Genomic DNA, 16,929 nt, shown 5'->3' with positions numbered 1-16,929 from the left:
ACGTATCGAGATGTTTCTCAAGCAAAAGCGAATCCATATCACTGATCGGCAGTTCCCCTAATTTGTTCTTCGCTCCAACATATGCACCCTTTGCCAGCAACAACTCCTGCACGTGATCGATCTTGTATCTTACAGCGTAGTGCAGTGCGGTACAGTGTGTTATGTCCACCTTGTCCACCTCGACCCGATCATCATCCAGCAGTTTTTTTATGCTTTCGAAGAACGGGCACTTGTTTTTATCTTTGTTCAAATCTATCTGCTTCGCCAGTAGTGATAAAGGTGAATCTTTATTTACAAAGTCGACTTCTTCCATAGGAATGATATCCAGTAACCATTTTAATATCGCTACATCTCCCCGATTACAGCACTTCTCTAGAAGCCCAGAAAGTACATCCATATCCCCGACAAACCGATCGTTTTGGAGCTTATGTTCAATCAGAATTTTGGCAGAAGCCAATTTCCCAGCGCACACCGCCTTGGATAATAGGTCTTTGCAAACATCATCCGCAAGAGATGCAACACCATTTTGGCTACAGTATTTTTTATACCGTTTGATAAAACCCGAATCATCCGATTTCGTGCAAATCATTAAGCTCAGATCGTCCAAGGTTATTTTCTCCATGTTATAAGCTGGGATTACCGTTTCAGGGAAATGCTTATTGATCAATTCCCGAACACGGCCATCGTTAAAGTCTGCGTTTACACTGTAGTTATTCAGGCAATAATTCAAAATAGTCTTTCTCCACTCGCTGTTCTTATACACTAGATACTCAAGCATGTGCCTGTTGTCTTCATTTGTCGCATTGATATCGGCGTCTTTTTTCAGCAAAACTTTCATGCACTGGAAATATTGTTCCCACTTTGTGTTATCCCGGCCGATTTCCTCAAATAACGAGAACAATGCAGTGCGATCTTCGTACTTTTGATCTACAATAAGTGGCTTTTTTTCTAACAACGTCGAAAGATTCTCACAGTCTAACGAAAACGCAGCGAGATGGATTGGATATTCCTTGGTCTCAGGGTTACACTGAAAAAAAAAAATAAAAACGATAAGTAAATTTATTTGCGTTTTATAAAAGAAGTAAATCAGACTACGTCTGTTTAATCGACGAATAATCAAACGTATAATTTTTACTATAAAATTATAACAGATAATAATAATATAAAAAAATTCAAATTTGTTCACAACCCAGTACACTTTAGGCTACCGCATTCGTTGGGATATACAAATGCAATCGCCTCAATAGACACAAAACAAGCAATAATAACTTCAAAGTTTTTCACATCTCATCACAATCAGTTCATTCATTCATTCGTTCAGCCGAAGAAACGACACCAATCGTTTCATTTGTCAGCATCTATTTATAAAATTTTGAAAATCATCGAACATGTTAAACACAAACATGTTAAACACAAACTTCTTCTTCTTCTTGAAAAAAGGAATAGCTGATATAACATTTAATGATGTTGTCCGACGTCACACGCAGTGCAATTCGATTCGAAAATTGATAGTAATACCGATACAGCTTCCTCAACTTTAATGGGCGGAAGCTAGGGTTTCGCTGCCAGAACCTTTCACCTTTGATGCTTGAAGCGAACTAAAAGCATAAACATTTAACCGTATGAAGACAGTACATTCCGTTTGACTTAACAAATGTCAAATTGATCACATTAGAATGCCAGTAATTCAAAGTTTTTATTTTTTTTCGATTATATATTCTCCTTATAAGAAATACAAATTGAGGGCATGTGATAGAAAAATTAGCTTATGATATAAGATTTCATGGACACCACAATGAGAATAAATAAACAATGGGAACAACATTATTTTTAGTGATCCCGCATTATTTGTGTTGTGTAAACGTGTCATAATCTCACTGTATCCCATGATACAGTAATGATGATGATACTGTAATCCCATGTAGCGTAAATAGTAAATAGTGAGTATGAGTTTACTATAGTTGCTTGTGGGTTCAATGTAATGAATTAGTGAGTGCGATAGCGCGTGTCAACTTAGTGGATCGGACTCTGAGTGCCGCACCTAAAATGAGTGCCGTACCTAGTCCATGAGCTCCAGAGTCGCTGACCGGCCCAATCATTTCGGCAGACCAAACGGTTTATTGTATTTTTCTGTGTTCGTGCTATCCAGAATTTCCTTTTTTTCTATTCCCCTTTTGAGAACGCAAAAAGCACACAAAAATGCTTAAGATTTCGAATGCAATAAGATTGTCTTTATTGGAAATAACAGTGACGCGTTTCTTTCTAGGTTATGTACGTAATTGCGCTGTTGTTTCTAAACCAATGCGTGTTGCAAATTAAAGGTATGGTGTTATGGAGTCCAGGCGCTGTGAAACCGCTTGTAGTCTCATAGCACCGGTGTTACGTAGCGTGGGTAGATCCTTCAGCTTTTTTATTGCTTTCCGCTTTCACGATAGTTTCTTCCTCTGGTTCGTCATCGGCATCAGCTACATTCGCGGTGATTGAATCTTATGGCATTATTCTCTCGTCGCATAGAAGCAAACATGAAATAAGTAAACGATTCGATTAGAAAGCATAATCATATTTTAAACAAACTTGCGCAGAAACTTACCTTGCCAATTACATCGCACGCACGTCCGTCCTCCTCGAACAACACATTCATACTGACCCTTGCACACTGACACTTCCTCTTGCTTTCTTTCCTACTTGATTTGCTGCGTTGCTTGTACATTTGCTAAGTCCGCTCCGCCGACGTATCGGCCGGACTTAGAATTTGGAGAAACGTGCACATAAACTCAAAATCGCTACTTGCAGCCGCGCACATGCTCACGCCCGATGGTACGAAGGTTCAAAGCGGTGCATTATAACTATCTTCGCGCGTGCAGCCTAGCAGTAAAGTGGCACCCAAAAACCACTCAAACCGGCGAGATGCATAAAGAAAATCGTCTTTTTTCTCTTTCTCGCTTCCGCAGAGCTTCGGGAAAAGTCTTCTGGGTGTCCATCTAGTGGACCGGTGTAGGACCGGCCTCGATGTTTGAGACATATTAATTGTAAAAAAATGTATGGAGTCCGTTTGGCGGTCTTGTCCGCTCAATGGAAACGTAACGATTTCTTGGTGCTCACTGCACTCATTTGTAGATTTGATTTTTCTATTGATAAAAAAACCTGGAACATTTTAATTTAATATCTACTTGCGCTTCGAAGCAGTAATGCAGTTGTGAATACATTCCATTGTGAAAATTGTTTATATTTTGAAACTGTTTTCGAATATGCTGATCGGGTCACGATTCTGGGACTCACAAATCTGGTCCGTCACTCAGTTTTACTTCAGTACTCAAAGTCCGGTCCGCTAAATAAACACGCGTCAACGGAGACGAACAAAGGAAAGAAAACAGCTTTTCACCATAGTGCATCCAAAGTCAGAGTCAAAAAGTGAGGGCAAATCATTAAAATTGATCGTTTTGCATTGCCTAAAAAGCATTCTTGAGAGATTCTTGTCACTCGGGGAGCTACTAACAGCAAAATAAAGAGAGAGCTCAGAACACTCAGGATGGTAAGGCAAGGCGTCAATGTAGCTTCTTTACTCACTATCCATGACTACTTGTAATCAATTGGTAATAGCTCCAGGCCACGAGCTCATTTTGTCTCTGCAATATTTTTCACAATTTGCCACAAGTTTACATTTTCTTTGATAAGATTTTCACAGTGATAAATAATGCGTCTTTATGCGTGAGCTCATGGTCGTTTGAAAAGTTGACGGCCCAAACATTTTTCAATAATTTCTTTTCGTTGTTTCCTGACATAACTTTTTTTGTAAAAAAAGTGAGAATAGTTTTTCCAATTTAATGTGGAAATTGGTGGTTTGTAAAAAAAATTTAAGCACAAAAGTGAGTTTATATCCTACTTATGATCATGTGAGAGCCTTACCGGTGATCATGAATAAATCTCGTAAAATTTGAAAATGTCTTGCTATGTGCTATGCTATGTACTTGGTGTGTTCTATTTATATACCATGTAATCATAATTTCAATATATATATATATATATATATATATATATATATATATATATATATATATATATATATATATATATATATATATATATATATATATATACACATATATATATACATATATACATATATATATATATATATATATATATATATATATATATATATATATATATATATATCGTATGGCTAGATGACGTAGTCGCCACCGTATGACGCGACAAACAATTGATGAGCAAGACTGACTACACAGCTTTGCAATTCAGAAAACCCCCGTACACCGGTTGTTGAACCATTTACAAGAGTTTTATAGAGCTGATGTGCAACAAACACGTCTTTGGTGATGCATCATTTTTACGTAAATTCGACCTGTTGCATGGAACATTGAAACAGTCATCGTGCAGTGCCATATGCTGAAGCATTATGGTCTCGGAATCACATTGTTATTTTGCTCTTTGCATTTTCTTCGGCAGAACTACTTTATTATAGAGCAACATTAATGATTTTTTCCGTAAATGTGCCAACGGCAGAACTAGCATTTTAGCACATCTTATGTACTTCGGCAATTATGGGACAGTATCTGATCCTCTTTCCCGACCAAAAGTTCACGTTAAAGGGTGCAGTGCGAACGATCGATGTATGATTAAGAATAGCTTCGCAGCCGGTTAAGTAAACTAATAATTTCGCTAGCCCATGTGGTCGAGTAAACAAAGATCACTTTGGTAGCTCTCTGAACAAATGTTTGCAGCTGTTCCGTTGATAGCAGTGTTTACACTAAAATCTGCACTAAAAACCATTTTTTCGAACAATACAACGTGTAACCTTCTGCCACACCCTACAAGATGAAAGATGAGGCGAAGAGAGACTATAATAGAGAGAAACAAAAAAAATGACACGAGCATGTGTTCAAGCATTCACATTGGAAAGTTATCAACGGAAAACTATACTCGCTCTTTTGAAGTCCATGCCAATATGTGTAGTAAAAAAACTTATTATAATTTTCCTTACCTCCAACACATTCACACCGTTGTCCAGACATGCTTTAATGAATTCCTTTTTGCCAGGCGTTTTGCATGCCATTTCAAACACGGAGTATTCCGAGGCATGATCACGAAGGTTAACATTTGCCCCATTTCGAATTGCTCGGTTGAATTCTGATAAATTGTTTGCCTGGAAACTCGCGACAAGAGCCAGCTAGAACGGAACAAACGAGCACGTAAGTTTAACGTAAGTTGAGCGTGCTATCGTTTTGCAACTCCACGACTACCAGAATCGTTCACAATCATTGCTTACTTGGGGGCTCGTAAGGGTTAGATTTTGGAACTTGTTTGAATTCATGATGCTGAAGCACTGGTACAGGGGTATACCCTTCACATGAAACGACGATATATGCTTCTTCTGAGCGTTCAACGACGAATGACACCAGCTCGACACTAGTCACGGCACCGGAACGGCTTCCGCTACTGCGTGATTTAGAAATTCAACTGCGCTGGACAATCGACTGGACTGTCGGCAGCTACATGGAGCAGCGAAAACGATACAGGAAAGGAACTGTTACCATATGTGGATACGGTTCAGCTAACTTTAAGCCGTACAATCACCACTTCGCAAGGCCCAACGAATATATGGATACTTTGGTTGTATTGGGTTTTTTTTGAATGGCATTATATTAAACACTCTAGAGCACTTGAAAGCAGAGGGAACATATATCTAATGCACTCTTGACACTAACGCGCGCGGTAACACTAAATTGACCCCATGGCTGCCTTCAATTTGGATATAATCCGTATTGACACTCGGTTGCGTGCGTATGTGGGTGATTTAATGATGTATGCGTTGTTGAAGATCCATCCTCTCGCAAGTTACTGAAACTATTTGACCGTTACAGCGATGAGACCCACATCATTCATGTGTGATCGAACGTGTCAGCGGACGACCTCTTCGATGGGGCTGGAAGCTAAAACTAGTGATTAGTTTGGTTGACCTAACAGTATAGAGGGGATACAAGCAAATGTTCGAAAAAAGCCGTTTTTCCAGTTTCTTGGCAAGTGGATTCGTCACCACTTTGGACCAACTAGTTATCCGCGATATGAAACCAACACACCAAAACGATCTGCGATCGGTCCACGAACACGCGCGCTGTGTTTTCCCCTTTTTAATTTTTGTCTTTTCATTTTTTTCAAAAATCCGATCGTGCAGCATCCATCCAGCCCAGCCTTTACGTTCCAGTGGAACCTTTCAACTCGGCTTGTGATGTTCTGTGTAGTTAATGCGTGACTCGCTTTCATAATACCATCTCTGTCATCATTATTTTTTATTAATTATCAATGACCATTGTTTTTAAAATAATTCCACGTGTAAATGTTGATTTACTAAAAATAAAAATTATTCGTGCTTATAATTAAAATTAAACTTATAGGGTTCTTAGCTGGAAAGTTAGCGGATTTTACGATACTGGTTCACAAAATACTGGTGCATAAAGTTATCGCACTAGTTGAAGATATCATTAAATTGATTGTGCTTTCGTGGTACTCCCGTAGCACCCTTTCTGAATTTCTAATATTCAAGAAAAATAAAATTGCTATATGAATATCATATAAGTGCCAATACGACACTTAAGGCGTTTACGAATGTGTTTTATGTAGGTTTAATATATGTAGATTACTTGAATAGCTTAGTTGTAAATACTCTGATTTGAGAATTATATAGCCACTACGGTAGGTGCATCTGATCGTGGAATTCGCTTTATGAGGTTTGAAGTGTTTATAGGACCTCTAAGATGTGTCCCATTGCAATATAAATTGCAGATGTGATTCGTCTAGAGTAAATAAATCGAGAGTGAATAAATAAATAAAATTTTAAAAGCAAAAAAAAAGCAGAATATACCGCGCAAAAGTGAAGCTCATACACGGGAGGAGGAGCAACATTTGTGTTCTTTACCACAAAACGTTTAAATATAGTCAAAGTCTTATGTATGTGATCTAGATTGTTCTATGTCTGTTGCTTAATATAAATGCAATATTATTTAAACGTATATCGACAAAATGCAATGTATATCGATACCACTGGAAAGAAATTTTATTTAAGTATAATTAGGTTGTGATGGTAAAAACACATTTTTGTCGAACGACTCGAAGACAATATGCCATCCCCTTCAAGCTTTTGCTTCCTCGGCTGCCGGCGAAAAAACTAGGAATGAATAGATTTAATCCGTTCTCTTCCCAGTTTATTGTTCACGTTCATAAAGAGTCGCATGTCTAGCTTTTATAAGAGATGTTATGTTTGTAAGGTAGAGTCCTGAATCATTATTCAGTTTACAAAAATAAAATAAAATGAATATTATTAACACAGTTTAAAATCAGATTGCAAAATTATCTAAATAACTATAACTATAAGAAAAATGAATGAGATCCTTTTTGTGCATGCATTTTGTGCATACATGTTATGCATTTTGAGCTACTTGAACATTTTGTTCAATCCAATCGGAATCGGTAAACAATATCGAAGCGCTGATACCTGAAAATGTAAGTTTATATATTCAACATTGAAAATGCTATTCATTCAATATTCATTTATTCATCTATATATTTTATATGAATTGAATGGTTTTACCATTATTACATTTTGATAATGACCTGAATGTAATACTGATTTGCATTCAACGTAGTTCCCCATCTTGCCCCTAACCAAAATGCGCCTAGGTATAGACTATTCGAATACATACCATTTTTCGATTGTACCTAAAAGAAAAAGAGGAAAAGCGCAAAAATTGAGCTTGCCTTTGATTTTGACTTACATTTGATAATACAAATTACATTGAAACGTAATAAAGTTTATCGATATTTTAGATATGAACCACCGTTAACTTATTGAAACGCCGAATCAAAATAAAAGCATACCTTCAGGGGTTTATCGTGCCTTTCTTCAAATTTCACGATGAAACAATTTTTGAATTCTGATTAAGTTTTACTTTGTGTAGTTTAGTCAATACTGCGAGTTGTCCACTTCATATAACCAATGAAAAGCAGCATAATTTTACGTTCTACACCTTTATGACCACTTTGCATACAAAGTACTGAAAATCGAAATAATCGTGTAATGTTACAGAACCAATATCCGAAAATTACGCCTAAAATCATGTACTACTATAGAGATTTCTTTTTTTCGAACAATGTTTCTGTTAATCTGTTTCAGGAATGACTGAAAAAAGCTTGCCTAAGGAATAACTATAGCAGACGTTTTTCTTGATTGGCTTGGCTTACTATGGTGGCTTACTAAACCATTCTACTCTTAATCCTGCATTTTATCAAGCTTCCCTGCAGTCCCCCAGAGTCAGTTTCTGCGGTATAATTCGACACCGTCGATCGTCATTATTTCCTTTTTCTTTAAAAGATGTGCTTTGATGCCGGTTGACTCTATTCGAATGAATTTTATCTAATATTAGTAATACAATTATTTAAGAAATAAAATCTAAAAATTTCTCAAAAAGCATTGAAAACAAAAAAAACAACGAAAAAATGTTTTTTATTTTATTTGTTTTATAAGCATTTCATTAGTAGATTTCATAACATTCCATTTAATTTCATAGTGTTTAATTCGTAAGCATTTTTAACATCGCTTTGCTTTATTTTTCTCCAATCATTACAGAGCGACATTTAATTACATTTAATATAACTGTTTTTAACAAAATTCATCAAACAGTTATTACTTTGATGTTTCACATCGGTTTGAATTATTGAAAGTAGGATACAGAGTGTAGAGCCCCTACAAATCGAGTTACGTGTTCACGCTGATTGTTCAGGTTGTTCACAGTACCAGCTGATGCTGTAGGAAAATGGACTGAAGATTTTTCACACCCATTAATTGTAAAAGAATCAAACAATAAATCATGGAAAATGATTTACGTACGATGAGTTCTAATGGATCGATTCTGGGATTATCGTATTTTAAAATGGAGCTTGAATTTTTGAACATTTTATGATTTACTTGATTCGAGCACAATTTGAGCAACAGTGCCAACGGAAGCAATGATATTTTTCATGCTTGGCTTGATATGAGCGAGAGATAGAGCGTTTAAAAAATATCAAAACAACCGCGGAGAGAAATCGCACGCGCACGTGTCTGCTGCTACCCGTGAGAGGAAAAGAGCAAACAAAGAAGAGCGAGAGAGAGAGAGAAAGAGAGAAAGAGAGAGAGAGTGAGATAATCAGAAAGAGAAAAAGGCTGTCAGATCGCGAACCCTGCGAGAGATTGAGCTTTCGCGTTTCATCGGTCTCGCAGATCTTGCATGATCGTTTCAAAAATCGGTCGTTCCTTCGACATAACTCGTGGCATTCGACGCATGTGCTCACGAATCGCGCCGGGTTCTGCGTTTAGTCGACGCGTTCGCATATTACTGCGCCAGCGGGTTGTACTTAAGCGCTACGATCGATTAGACCGGGGAAGTTTCGATGCCATGAGTGGTTGTTCGCTGAGCAATCGGATCAAAAGGCTCGTTTTTAGGTGATGCGTTTTTGTCAATGTGGAAATTTTATGTGCACATGGTTGAGGGGTTGCGTACTATACGGTTGGGCTGTCGGGTGTGATTTGTGTGTTATTGGTGATTTAGTACGATTACCTACGGCTTCGGTAAACGAGTGGATGTATACGGATCAACAAATTCACTTGCGGTGCGTGAAAAGTATAGCAAGTGTTATGTTACGTTAGTGCAATTGTGCGCGGCTTCGCTGCAATGCATGGTTCAAAGCGCGGTAATGTGTTGCGACTGTTTCGAAATGCGCGATCGTATTGAGCTGGAAGTATGTTCGTACTTCCGAAGTGCAGTGGCAAGTGAATTGTGCTGTAAAAAGTCAGCCTTATAGTGCGAGTAGCTTAGAAACCGATTGAAATAGTGCGGGTCCGAATTTGTGTGGAGTATGCGCGGTTAACATATAAATGAAAGCTAGCTGAAATCCACGCCGTTCCGTCGCGTAAGAGGTATGCATAATGATGAGCTGATCATGCCATGATCCCTTCTTTTCCAAGCGCAGTAGTTACCCATAAGAGCACTTGGTACGATTTGATGTTCCAGAGATTGAATGATAGAGCCTTTGGATCGATTTGAATTCATGCGGTACGGTACATGTGGTTATGATACGATACAGCTTTATCGTTGTTATCCGAGCACCAACCGTGAAACGCTCGATCCGCAGCATGCACTGGTCTGCAGACAATAAAATGCGCAAGCAAGAGCGAAGACAACATCAAAGCAGCACCGTACACTGCAGCATACTTATCAATGATGCTCTTTTGAGTTTCGCACTGTTGATTCGTTTTTTCTTGTTTTTTTTTTGCAACGCTTTTCAGCCAACCTTCGTTGACCTTTACCACGAATTGAGCGCGAATTGGATCGAAAGCCGCGATCACTCTCGCTCACACACTATGCTATGCGTTTCGCTCCCCTTCTCTGGAGGCTGCTTGGCAAAATCGCAACAAACGAAGGAGAGAAAGAAAAAAAAACCGCAGAACAAACACGCCAGGAAAATGGGCAACCCCTGTGTGAGTGTGTGTGTGTGTGCGAGCAAGTGTCGGCTCGCCTCCGCCCGGCTCTCGATCCCGAGTGCGTTAATCATATTCCGAGACAGGCTCCGTAAAAGGACATACGCACGGGTACGATACACGCCGAACGTAAAACCGAGCGGAGATACCTGCTGATCAATGTCACCGGTTTTGGAACCTCGCAGTGGCGACTCCTGCGACTCCGTCTCGCGCCTTTTCGCCTTTTGGTTTCCTGGCCGGACGCGAAACCCTTCAGCGCGTATTCGATTTCAACGTGGCGCGGGGTTTTTTTTTCGGTGTTGGTTTGTTTTGCGGTTTGCGAGCCGTTTGCGGTGCCCGTTTTCGCAAAACGTGCCAGTTTCTTTGGTGGGGAGGGGGCTAAAACCCGTGGCAGAACAGCACACCTGGGAGCTTTCCCTCCTCAACCAGCACCACCGGGGGCAGAGCTTAATTACTTCCACTTCGCTCGCCAATTGGTCCGCGCCGTCATTTTTTTGTTGCTGTTGCTGTGTTGCTCCCTGTCCTCCTTTCCAAAACCCACTGCCACCCTCGGGTCGGAGCGGCAGCACCAAGGGCCATTCCGTCGTGCGATCGATCGAGATCGAGGATTTATGTGGGAATTTGGTGCGCGCGTGTGGCCGGAAACGCAGAAGGTGAGTGAAGCGGTGCTCGGTGGGGACCTCGAGCCGGGAGATCCTCTGGCGAATCCTTGAACGTCGCACTTTCCACACGCGTGGTGGGGTGTTGTGAAAAAGAAAAAAAGGGGGCCACGATCGATGATCACGGGGAGTAACCCTTGGCGGTGCCCAGTTTCATTTGCCCAGCTGGTGCATCTTCGCATCCCGGGTTGAGAACCCAGCATTGCCGCTAATTTGCGAGCCGTTTAACACGTACCAAAAGGGGCCGCATCTGTTGCCGAGAGCGTTAAGTTCGCTCATTACTGTCAACATCGCACGTGACCGTGCCACCGGGTGACGGTGACGATCCTCCAACACCCCGACACATGAGGGCTCGGTTTGCGATCACGTTCGACCGCGAAGGGTGGTGGCGTTGCACCATCGCTTCCGACTTCGCTGCGTTTTTCCACACCAGCAGGTGCCGCATACTAAATCGCCAATTGATATGTTAATGTGGTGCGCGATCGCCGTGCCACACAGGGTGACACAATGCCGCAATGCCGTGCGCTGATGACGAACGAGGCGATCGCGAGTGAAGGTTTTTCGCGTACGCCATCGGTCTGTGCAAAATCGACGCAAATTGGTGTGGTGTCTACGGTGGTTTCTCCCGAAAACAAAAAAACAAAAAAAAAAGTATCCGCCACCAGCTGTAAGAGGACATTCGTGTCGAGACGGCCATTGCTCGTGGAACGGTTGCGTTGGCATTGAGCGCAGCTTTTTAAAGCACCATCGTCCAATTTAGGGGACGATCTCTCCGGCACGAGCGGTCCGCATCCAAGCGCGCGTGGAGTCCAACAAACGGATCACCCAGAACCGTTGCCAGTTGCCACCAATGCAATCGGTGTCAATTCCAAACCCCCAATGTGCGACCATATCCAATTCCGTAATCTCCTGCCCGCGTTGTTGAAGCTTTTGCCCGCGTTCGCTCGACGAGTGTGCGGTTAAGTGGAACCGATGCCGTCCAACGACCGAACGAGCGAGCGTAAACGAATAAATTACAATTAGGGCGTAAAGATCGCGCACAATAGATAAATTACCGGCCAGTTGCTTCCCGGCCCTTTTTTTTGTCGCACTGATCCACATTTTCGCGCGTGTCGCTGTTGATCGCGACCCGACTCGTACGGGTGCTGTTCGGTTGGGTTTTGCAAAGGGGAGGATGATCGCGATCGTCGCGAAAATTGAACGCCTGGTTGGTTGCTTTCGTTCTGTTTCTGCCGGCGATAAAAACCACGCCGAGTAGCCGGTAACGTGATACCGAAGATCTGCCGCCGGTGTCCCCGAAAATGGAACCGAAAAGGGCTTCCGCGTGACCGGTTTTACCCCTTTTCGTCTGCAATGTCTGCATCGAGTGCGACGATAATGTGGCGTGCAGCGAACATGCGCTTCCACTGACATTGACCTATTTGTGGACGGGTGTTGGGAAGCATTGTTTTCAAATGTAACCGAGTCTGGGATTCCTTTGAAGGGTGCGGCTTAATATTGATGTTGCTGTGGGACATGTGTGCGTCGATGTACAAATTGCCAACAGGCTATGTGCTCGGTGAAAATGCTCCTCAAGGTCCTGCGCTTCAGTGTGTGTGCGTGTGTGTGGTTTTAGCAAATAAAAAATAAATAAAACAAAATCCCCACAACCTGAAGAGGACCACCAAAAAGGTCCAACCCAAACTGGGTACGGTTGGGACGTGCGTGTTGTTTTTTTTTTGCTCTCGCGTTGGCCAATAAAATTGCATTTAAATGCCACCACACTTTCCGTTTTTGCGTACGACGGCAGGTGAATGGTTTCGGGGTAACCCAACCCCCGTCCAGAGGGTGGCTCGTTACCGTGTTACGATGGTTTGGTCGTTTGATTTCAATTTCATTGCCCACCGCACCCGAAGCGTTGTCGGTGGGTGAGTTGGTGGCCCTCGATTGAATCGATCGTTCCCTGCGATCGATCGAGCCGTAAATATTACGACAGAGTGGAGAAGACCGGGCGCAATGTGTGGAGTGTAAACAACGTGTGCCACGATCGCTCGCCCCCAAACATGTGTATTCTTTCGGAACGCAAGGATAATTGTGTTTTAAATCATATAAACAATAGCGATTTATGATAAACACCGTGGTCGTGCCTATGTGCACCATGGCGCGCCAGTTTGTAGCCAGCATGTTGATACGCGACCGCTGGATTAAATTGGCTTACGTTGAAAACAAGAAGACAAACAAGAAATAATGCTACAAATCAGCGAGAGTCGCTGGGCTGTGAAGGATGATAGACCACAGCAAAGTGTGTGTCTTCCTGTACGAAAAAGAATAGCAACCGTGAGCCTCAAAAATAAGGCTTTTCAAAATCGCATTACCTAACTGCCTTTGTTTCTCTCTCTCTCTCTCTCGCTCTTTCGCCAATCGATCGTACGTGAAGTCTCATAACTACCCTCGCACACCCTTCGGAGCAAAACATTGACCTACATAGGGGTGCACATGATCTCGAGTCAACAGCGCTGCTAAGGGGTGCGACTTGCGCCTCACAGTTGCGATCTCGCGGCGCGAGTTGTTTCGTGATCTTCGTCTAAACACACTCACAGAGGGAGTAGAGGGTAAGCATGAGATCGGATGGGGATGGGGAGCTAGATTCGCGCCGATTTGTCTCTGCTCGCGAAATGCACGCCAGAGTAGGACAAAATTCGAACAAACCTGTCCACCAGCAGAGCGAGCTAAACGCGATCTCTTAAGCATTGTAGCAGCTGAACCGTGAAGCTGTAGGCCAGCTGCTGGACTGATGTGTTCCGCTTGAGAGGTTTTATGCTGTTGGTTTTTTGTTGTTGTTGCTTTCGTTGCTCGCATTGGATCGCGGATGAGCAACTGGTGCTGGATGGTGCTGGGTGTGCCGTTAGCCTGACAACGTTCCCTGACCGTTAGTCTGAAGAATCGAACCACGTAGAAGGGTTCAAAACATCACCTCCGGAGATGCTGGAATCGGCACAAGGGTGCGTTGATCTGGCCGAATGAGATCACGATGGTGATCGCGTGCAATGACGTCAGAGATGAGTCTGTGAGGATGAGTCTTTGGGTTTTGTATTTTGCAGCTGTTTGGCTGAGACTATCGCAGAGTTTTCTTGGCAATAAAACCTTTTTCGTTTTGGTGTAGAATGCACTCTCAACGTTCATGGGCGATCAGGTTTGCTAATGACATGTCGTGATTCTTTCTTTGCAGATTCTTCGTGGAACCTGCAGCCGATGAGCTCGTGCAAGGCCGTCCGTCGAGTGGCGTGACGAAGACACGCAAACCCAGTGAAAATAAGTGACTAAAATCCCCCGTACGACATGGCTTACCGTAGGGTGGCAAGCGAACCATCGAACCTGCAACGATGAGTCCGACGTTCGTCATCGCACTGATAAGCGCATCGAAGCATCACACCCTCAACACCTAGTGCCGGCCATGGCCAACAGGTGCCCACAAGCAGCCCTTTCGTCACACGCACCAAGGGCCACATCATCGGCCCTATCCCCGTCATCGACCGGGCGACCCGGAGACCTCTCGAGAGCTGGGCAGCGGGCAGCTTCAGGGCGCACCACCGTTGGCAGCCTAATTGGAAAGTTCGAAAGCACCGGATCCGAACCGACTGACGTCAAAGTGACAGCAAACAGTGGGCGCGCGAGCGATAGCGCCCTTATCACGCGCAGGGACAGTCCCATCGGTCGAGGATCGCACCCGCCGGAGGAGATAGTGACCGGGACCGGTGGCGAATGTAGCGATAAGCCGGTCACCATGGGTCTGGGCGAAGGACCGCTTCGTTCCGGTGGCCACGGGCGCCAGCGCAAAACGGCCGTCTACAGTCGGCTTTGTTTGGGTGAGGCCCTACTGGGCGAGGGTGGGCTGTTGGGCGTTGGTAAGGCGCGTGCCGGCCCCAACCCGGATACGGTGCTGGCCGGAACGGACCACCTCGAGGTGGGCTGGCACCCGGAAGTGGTTCGGTTTCCGTGCGTCGAGCGACTGATCGAACTGTACGCAAATATCATCCGCCAGCAGGAGGCTGAAGTGCAAAGATTTATGAGCAGTATTGTAAAGGCCGGCGATAAAAGTCGATTAGATAAGGCGCATGGGAGCGACCGACGGCAAGGTGACATACGCGAGGAACCCGTACTACCTGCGTCAGTGTCACTGAAGTCGTTGCCACGGTTAAAGACAAACCCGCTGAGGTTGGTTTCGGGCACAACCGCCACCGAGGGTGACAGTCACGCGCAAACCACGGACACAGTGGTACGTGCCACCAGCCAGCCGAAGGAAAGCTACAGTCCGTCGCAATCCGACGAAGGTTGGCGCAGCAGCACGCAGCTCAGCCCGTACGGTTCGAGTGACGAGGAAGACCGCCAACTAACGGTGCAGGAACGCGCGGAAAGCTCACCAACCAGCGAGGACACAAGCATGAAGAACCGGGACAAGGTGACCCGCTCGTCCAGCTCCGACTCGGCCCTGGGTCTCGACGAGGACCTCAGCCAGCAGGAACAGCAACAGATGATCGCCACCGTAGGCAAGGTGCGCCGGTTAACGTTGGGTGTGTCAGATATACCCTTGCGATCGGCTCTACTACCTGTGCCGGAACCTTCGACTCTACCGAGCATCCTGCCACTGCCCAACTCAGATCACTGTCCGACGGTCGTACGCAGCAAGATGATCCTGGAAGCTCAGCTTATCGAGCTGCCAAACACCGGCGATGGTGTGCCAGATCAACCTGGCCAACAGAGCCTAGGCTGCCCACAGAGTACCTCCGTGTCACGGCGGGAGTCCGCCCAAAGTTACGTCAGTGATTCCACCGAAGGTGTCCGGTACGTTCGCACACCCTCCGTGGTCGTGTCGGATTACTCCGATGACACGATGTGTGGCATCACGCTGGAAGAGATCGAGTACTTCCGGCGGCACCGGCTACGCCGGGGATCGGCCGATTGCGAGTCTGACATCAGTGCGGCGTCTTCCTGCAGCAACCTGAACTACTGCGGATCGTCCATCAGTGCGTTGGAGGGCTGCGAGTACCAATGCGGATTGCGCACGCCCGAACGCAAGGTGTCCGACTGCTCGACCTGCTCCACCGTCAGCTGCGATGAGGACGAAGGATACTCCGTTGTTCGGTCGAAGCTCGCCACACTCAGCCCACCGTCAGGGGTGTCAGAGCCAGCGGGAGGCGATCCACCTGTTCCTGCGGTGATCGCCAAACCAGCGAGCCACCCCGATCTGGTGGAGGACGTGCGAGTTTGCAGCAAAAAGAAGGTTAGTCACGCAGCCGGCTGTCCGGCGGCTGCCCGACCCTTGTAGTGTTAGCGGCTAGTGGGGCGTTGTGTAGGGCGATAGTGTAAATTTTGTACCAATTCCAGCTTTAACTGACCAATAAACCGGGAGCTAAGCATACTGACATCTCGTCGCAGCAGGTGAATGGGAATGGTTGTCGGGGGGTTATTTTTGTTTGCTTCAAAAATCGGTCCTTCCCGGCTGCGGCATTCGTGTGTGTGTGTGTGGAGGGGTTTCGTTTTTGTTTCGTCTGCCTTGTTTCGAGGTTTCCGATGCTACCTAATCAGTAAATCGTCCATCGTCGCGGCTCGCCGCCATTGACGTCACGGCCTCGGAGGGGGCGAAAAGGGGAGTAAACATGGCTAGAGGACCGTAACGAGATTGCCGTGGGTTGGCCCCGCTCGATGTTCGGAAGGGTGGAATATTTGTGCCAATTAACCGCGCCGTTTCGGAAACAGTTA

At 44.4% G+C, this 16,929-nt stretch overlaps 2 protein-coding genes across 2 annotated transcripts in view; one reads left to right on the top strand and one right to left on the bottom strand.

The window, feature by feature from the left end:
• The window catches only part of LOC128731525 (transient receptor potential cation channel protein painless), a 7,782-nt gene extending 2,450 nt beyond the window's left edge, over positions 1-5,332 (bottom strand). The window contains exons 1-3 of the mRNA XM_053824650.1: positions 5,288-5,332; positions 5,003-5,188; positions 1-1,027 (exon numbers count right to left, since the gene is read on the bottom strand). The exon at positions 1-1,027 is cut by the window's left edge and continues 852 nt beyond it. Of these exons, the coding sequence (XP_053680625.1) occupies positions 1-1,027; positions 5,003-5,188; positions 5,288-5,332 (1,258 nt within the window). The remainder of the gene's footprint in view (positions 1,028-5,002; positions 5,189-5,287) is intronic.
• Positions 5,333-14,623: 9,291 nt separating this feature from the next.
• LOC128721802 (uncharacterized) lies at positions 14,624-16,586 on the top strand. The gene has a single exon (XM_053815597.1). The coding sequence runs from the start codon at positions 14,624-14,626 to the stop codon at positions 16,493-16,495; it is 1,872 nt and encodes a 623-aa protein (XP_053671572.1). The 3' UTR covers positions 16,496-16,586.
• Positions 16,587-16,929: the final 343 nt, after the last annotated feature.

This window comes from Anopheles nili, chromosome 2, assembly GCF_943737925.1.
Source record: "Anopheles nili chromosome 2, idAnoNiliSN_F5_01, whole genome shotgun sequence".
Lineage (NCBI taxonomy): Eukaryota > Metazoa > Arthropoda > Insecta > Diptera > Culicidae > Anopheles > Anopheles nili.
Note: the sequence above shows the minus strand (reverse complement) of the source record. Positions and strands in the feature narration are given on the sequence as shown.